Source organism: Lolium perenne, chromosome 7 (genome assembly GCF_019359855.2).
Source record: "Lolium perenne isolate Kyuss_39 chromosome 7, Kyuss_2.0, whole genome shotgun sequence".
In the NCBI taxonomy this organism is placed as follows: domain Eukaryota; kingdom Viridiplantae; phylum Streptophyta; class Magnoliopsida; order Poales; family Poaceae; genus Lolium; species Lolium perenne.
Genome location: NC_067250.2, coordinates 26,673,565 through 26,679,816, shown reverse-complemented (window position 1 = coordinate 26,679,816; position 6,252 = coordinate 26,673,565). Strand labels below are relative to the sequence as shown.

Below are 6,252 nucleotides of genomic sequence, written 5' to 3'. Positions count from 1 at the left end.
AACAGGACAACACTTCCTTCATTGGAATAATTTAACTCAACAATTTCAATTATTCTAGTACCATAATATTCTACTTGTCTTTTCAATGGGTCTTTATCTTTTGAACTATAACTAGAAGTCATATATAGTTGAGTTTGATACTCCATCACATTGAGTACTTTTGCCTGTTGCATACTCCTTTGCGTGGAATTCACAACTATTATTGGTGTAGTTGTTGTGCTTCTTCAACCTCATGTAAGGTTTATTTGCTAGCAGCACAATTTCTTCAGGCAATTTCGTGCCTTTAAGAAGCAAAGACTGCACATGGTCAATAAACCAACTATGGAATGTCCCATGATGTTCTGCTGCTAATTGTCTTTTACTTTTCCTCTTTTTGCCTAGCTAAAGATTTGACATTCTTCTCTGTGTAAAAATGGATGTGTTTGTAATTGAAGAGTACATACTTCTGTGCTTGTGTCCAAGACAGGAAATCTAGTTCAAGCAGTAGTGCAAGCTGATAATGGTCTTCCAAAAATCGTCAAGTACTTGCTGCCATTTGTTTTTGCACTACTAGTCATGTTGTCATCATGTCTTGGTGCTCTGTTGAACTTAGTGTTACAATCATCCACATATCAAGAACAAAATGTTAAACACTCATCAATCAAATATCCTTCTGCAATAGATCCTGCAGGGTGGCTTCTATTGTGTACCCAGTTTTTCATGTTGCCAATGAACATTTCGATCGACCATATGTTCCTAAATTGAACAGGTCCAACAAGTCTCACTTTAGCTGGGAATGTATAACTAGATGCTCCATGATATCGAAGAATGTTGGAGGAAAAATCTTCTTCAGTTGGCATAATATCTCTTGCATCTCTTCTTCAACCATTTCTATTTCTTTATTGCTGGCAATCTTGGAAGTAATGACCTTGAAACACCTGGCCAGCTTAACCAAAGGCATAGCAACATGTTCAGGTAATATCTTCATTGCATCCAAAGGTAAGAATTCTTCAAACAAAATATGGTAGTCATGTGTTTTCAGCCCAACAAACTTGTTTTCCTCTAACCTCACCTTGTTGAACATAGAGGAAGCATGGTTGTCTGGAAATCTAACATTTTTAACTAGTCCACAAAACAACAACTTTTTTGATGAGTCCATCTAGTACAAGGAATCTGGCAATTTAGGTTTCTCTTGTGTTTCTTCGATGTGCAAATGTTCTCTAATCTTCATTCTCTCCATATCCATCCTAGCCTGGGAAAGTCTGGGCGTCATTAACGTTGCTTGACCAGAGGTAGTCGACTGGTTTTAGACTTCTGTGTCAATAACGCGTCGGACCCACCACTCCCTACCTTGCTTCTCGCTCTATCCGACGTGCCCGAAGCGGGGATGGACTCAGAACGTCAGACACCGTATTGAGCCGCTCCAGATGAAAGAAGACTTTGAGGCATGCAACTGAGAACGAAAAAATGTTCGGCGCGCCTCAAAACTCTAAACTCTTTGAAGGACGCGAAATGGGTTCTAATCAGAAGTGGCCTGCAAGTCATCTAGCCATGAAGAGAACTTTTTTTTTTTGCGAAATAGCCATGAAGAGAACTTGAAATGCGTTGAAAACTTTTCAGGTTATGGAAAAAAAGAAATTGATCAACGAGTTTTTTTTTACAACCAAATCGATCAACGAGCGGATGAGGATTCGTGTTTGGTGAACACGAGCGCCAGTGCTCTCGGCAGGTGTTCGCGTGCGATTGGTTTGTTCAGGCCTTTGACTCTGTGCCGTGGAATTTCTGCAACGAATACACATAGTCGGAAATGGCTGAATACAGGTTGTACGTATTGGACAACAGTACCTGGGACACTTGGTAGGTAGTTGTTGCAGTGACTTTAAGTGAGCTGTGCCAGATATTTTTCCCGTCCATCCCAGTAAATATGAGTGGTGGGACCAAATTTTAGGGTTGTGTCACAGATACGATTATGTCTGGGTATGCATTAAGGTTAGGGTTATGTTTATGTGTTAAGGTTATTGTTTTGGACTTACTATTAAGGTTAGGGTTATGTGTACAGTCTAAGGTTACTGCTAGGTTTACTGTTTAGGGTTATGGTTAATGTTAGGGATTGGGGTTAGGGTTAAGATTAAGGTTAGGATTTGGGTTTATGGTTTAAGATTTATGGTTTAGGAGTTAGGGTTATGGTTAGGGTTAGGGTTATATTTCGAGTTTAGAGTTTAGTGTTACTCGTACATTAGGTTTAGGATTTATATTAATTTTTTACTATTGAAAAGTAAAAAAGTAATTTTTTGGTGCATCACACAAAACGAAAACATGTATACGCAGTAATGTTGTCTTGCATCTCGTAAAAATAGTTAATAATCCTATTTTGTTTTCACACTTGCAACCGCATAGAGTGGAGCAACAAGTAAATTAACTGGCTCTTACAGGGGCATCTCTCCATCTCACATCCCATCAGCACTGTCTCGAGCCAATAAAGTCCGGACGTGGGCTCAGAAGAGAGCAAGACACGCATAGGCATCATCATTTTCCTTTCTGTCAGAGCTCGCTTCACTGTGCAACGGCACAGAAGACAGTAACCGTTGAAATTTGGACACAGCTCATGGATTGGTGTCGGCACAGTTGCGTTGCACGTGGAAAGGCAATAAATGCGGCTGGCAGTGAATACGAAATCAGGACGAATATACAACACCATATACGGTAAGCAAAACAGGATGAATACGTATGAAGGTACGAACACGTGAATGGCCACAGTACCGAAACGAGCGAATGAGAGCGTCACAACCAGGCGGGATCACTGAAGCTCGAGTGCCATTCACACTTTTCGTCAACGAGCTCCCTAATCAAACGGCACGAACGACCCAGCCAGAGCGCGGGCGACAAGGATCATGTTCTGTGTGCCGCTCGGCCATCCTTCCAGCGCTGGTACCCCTCCAGCGGACAGGGATCAGGTGTCACGCTGCAACATGCACCCTCCCGGATGCCCTCCAAACCTCATCCAAAGGCCCAGAATGATCCAAGGAAAAAAGATCTCACGAATTCAGATTGCTTCAGTTTTGAACACTATAAACAGCACAGAACAGTTACTTAAGAGTTTTAAATATGCATAATACAAACATCAGCCTTTCACTGGTTAGACAGTAAAACAATATTTCTGAACAGTATGTACTTCAAACAGTATACTGTGAACAACAGTACGTACTACGAACAGTATACTTTACCAGATTTGCATAAATTAATTTTGAGACATTTCTAAACAGTAAAACAACAGTAATTTAGTAATACTGGCGGCGGCGGGATCGGCAGCGGCGGCGTTCGGCGGCGCTCGGCGGCGGCGGGATCGGCAGCGGGGCACTCGGCGGCGGCCTCGAGCTGGCGCCAAACCTTCCATTTTCCCCGCGTCCTCTTGCAAGCACTGCTGCAGCCTCGCGTTGGCGGCGTCGTCCTTGAGCGTCTCGAATGACTCCGGGGTAGGCGCATCAGGGTCATCGGAAGACCATGATATGTCGGAGTCAGAGTCCTCTGCGGCTGCGGCGGCCACCACCCTGCGCTGTTCCAGCTCGGCGTCGACCGCCGCATGGACCGCCCGCTCATCCTCTGCTTCCTTATCCGTTTCAGCCAGAGCCTCGGCGTCCCTGACCGGGTCGAGGAGGTCGGTGATGTCGTCGGAGTCGAACTTCTCGTCGGAGCTCGAGGCCGGGGGAGGTGGAGTGGGAGGTGGAGGTGGAGGTGCGGTAGCCTGGCCGCTGCCGGCGCTGCTCATGGTGGCTCCGGTGGAGGCTGAGCGGCAGCGGCGCTACGGTGGAGGTTGTGCGGCGGCTAGGATTTTGTGGGGAGGAGATGAGATGCTCGCGCCCCTGTTTATATAGATCGGAGGCAGGGCGACGGCCGCGGCACGCGTGGCATCGCCATTACTTCGTGCGCAGAGGTAGGCGGCGGCCGCGGGCCACGCGAGGCATCGCCATTTACGCGGCCGCAGACTGCCGAAGCGACGCCTCGGCGCCAGTACTGGCGAAGAAGACGCATCGACGCTGGGTCACTGCCAGGCCGGCCAGACGAAACGTCCGCCAGACGCGAGGGGGCACTTTGCGCGTCTGCGCAGCGTCCGCAGAGACAGATCCGAGGCGCATATTTGGACCAGATTTGTGTCGCCACAGACAACCCGATCACTTTGCATCGCTCCGCTGGAGATGGTACAAGATGTATTTTTCGGCCGGCGTCGTACAGCTAGAGATGCCCTGAGACTAGAACACGCGCGCGCCTGTGTTGGTCCCGTGTGGGGTCCTGGGATCTTTTTTCCTTGGATCATTCTGGGCCTTTGGATGAGGTTTGGAGAGCATCGGGGAGGGTGCATGTTGCAGCGTGACATGCTGTATGCATGTCACCTGATCCCTGTCCCCCTCCAGCGCGTGCTCAGCGAGCCGCCGCACGCGCTCCTCTGACACCAGGAGCCGCTGCATCGCCTCCGTCGCCTCTGCATTCTCCCGCTCCGTCTCCTCCGCCCGCTTCGCCGCGGCGAGCTCTCCGTTCGTCTCCTCCAGCTGCTCCCGTAGCGCGGCGATCTCCGCGTCCCGCTCTGCCAGCTTCTTCTCCAGCGCCAGCGCGTTGCCCAAGCAGAAGGACACGTAGTTCGTGGCCTGCACACGAACAATGTGATCCATCACACTCCTAACAATCACCAACATTTTACATCTGCAAATGCGTTTGGTACTAGGTACATAGTGATACCCGCAGAAACTCAACATAGCTCGACGCGACCATGCCGGAAGGCTCCGTCGCCGCGAACACGCGCTTCTGCAACGGCGTGATGGCACCGTGCAGAAGATCCCGCGCAGCCTCCCAGTCCGTGTTGTCACGGTTGTGCCTGCCGGAGAAGCCCGGCGGCGGGGAAAACACGCCGGTCACCACAGTGGGAGGCGGACTTTCCTCGCCGTCGTTGGCTTCCTCCGGACCCTTCTTCTCCCCGCACAAAGGGGGCAACACCGGCGCTTCACTGCCCGGCTCGGCTTTCACCTTCTTCTTTGCCGACTGCGCGGCTGCCTTCTCGGCATACATAGTCTTCACCATGTCGTAGATTTGGGGATCAATGCCTGGCACACAAGAACCACATCAGGCAGGGTCGACAAAACAGGGGAGTGGGAGGCATTTCGATGTTCAGCTACCTCTCGGACTGGAAGTAGTAGTATGAGTAGTAGAAGGTGGCGCTGGCGGTGTGGTGGTGCTCATGGAGGCGGTGGCGGCAAGGTCGCTTCCGCAAAGATTTGTGTCGAGATCAATGGCGGCGGCGCCGTGAGCACTCAACAGTTTGCTCGCCCATAGACTCTCCTCATCCGTGAGCAACGGATCCACGAAAGATGTCTTGGACGGCTCGCCCCACTCCACCGGGCAAGGCCACGGCTCCGTCGACGAGAGGAAGAAGAAGAGTTTTCTCCAGTCCGATCTGGGAGTCGGCAGTCCCGCGAAGCGCAAGCCGGAGTTGTCCTTGGATCGGAAAAAGTACCAGCCCTTTTCCTTGTGGTTGACGATGGACAGCGTGAATAAGTGCCGGAACACCGGGAGCGACGGCGGCACGCCGGCAGAGTGGCAGAGCGCAAGGAAGCCCGCCATGATGCGCCACCCGTTGGGGGTGAGCTGGGCCGGCGCGATGCCGAAGTGGGCGAGCGCCTGGCAGAAGAAGCCGTGCAGCGGGACGCGCATCCCGGCCTTCAGCGCGTGCGCGTACACGCAGATGGCCCCCGGCGGCGGCACGGAGCTCACGTGCAGGTCGCCGGCAGGGCGCGCCTTGAACTCCTTGGGGACGCCGAGCTTCTCACAGAGCGCGTCGACCTCCTTCTGAGTGAGCAGCAAAGAGACCAAGCTCTCCGCTCCCGGGAGCTTCCTCTGCCGGACGGATGAAGAGGAGGAGGAAGGCATCGCGCGAGTCCTTTGTCCTGAAGGCAGATGAAGTGCAGAGGAAGATTTACCGTTAAGTCAAGAGTGGGATGACCGGATGACCCTCTTGGATTCTTTTTTTAACGGAGATTTTCTTAAATTCTTACTCATCAGAAATTTAATTCAGCTCCCGGGTGCGTATGCTCCCTCTACCAATAAAACATATTTCTAACGTGGAGTACATAAGTCAGGCAATCTACTATTCTCTAATTTTTCTTCTTCATATATGTATGGCTAAAGCTAATTTGATCTAAATTAACTTGTATAATATGTATATGCAGTATCTAGCACGGGCGGCACTCTTTCATGTCCCCTCTCAAGGCGATTTCGAATCTCGCC

The 6,252-nt window shown here is 50.4% G+C and overlaps 1 protein-coding gene across 2 annotated transcripts; it reads right to left on the bottom strand.

Annotated features, from left to right (window-relative positions):
- Positions 1–4,153: 4,153 nt before the first annotated feature.
- Positions 4,154–5,909, bottom strand: LOC127318019 (uncharacterized). 2 transcript variants are annotated; one of them, XM_051348630.2, is made up of 3 exons: positions 5,145–5,909; positions 4,726–5,072; positions 4,154–4,619 (listed from the first exon to the last, which is right to left on the bottom strand). In XM_051348630.2, the coding sequence occupies exons 1-3, from the start codon at positions 5,893–5,895 to the stop codon at positions 4,227–4,229; spliced, it is 1,491 nt and encodes a 496-aa protein (XP_051204590.1). In that variant the 5' UTR covers positions 5,896–5,909; the 3' UTR covers positions 4,154–4,226. The 2 variants fall into 2 exon arrangements, with proteins under 2 accessions (XP_051204590.1, XP_051204589.1); XM_051348629.2 differs by having other exon boundaries at positions 4,159–4,619; positions 4,711–5,072.
- Positions 5,910–6,252: the final 343 nt, after the last annotated feature.

Bases quoted from the DNA above. Each gene is read 5' to 3' on its own strand.
- LOC127318019 (XM_051348629.2), bottom strand. From the start codon at position 5,895: ATGCCTTCCTCCTCCTCTTCATCCGTCCGGCAGAGGAAGCTCCCGGGA. The intron at 5,073-5,144 runs GTAGCTGAACAT...CTTGTGTGCCAG, and splicing joins TACTACTTCCAGTCCGAGAG to GCATTGATCCCCAAATCTAC. The intron at 4,620-4,710 runs GTATCACTATGT...GTTCGTGTGCAG, and splicing joins GCTATGTTGAGTTTCTGCGG to GCCACGAACTACGTGTCCTT.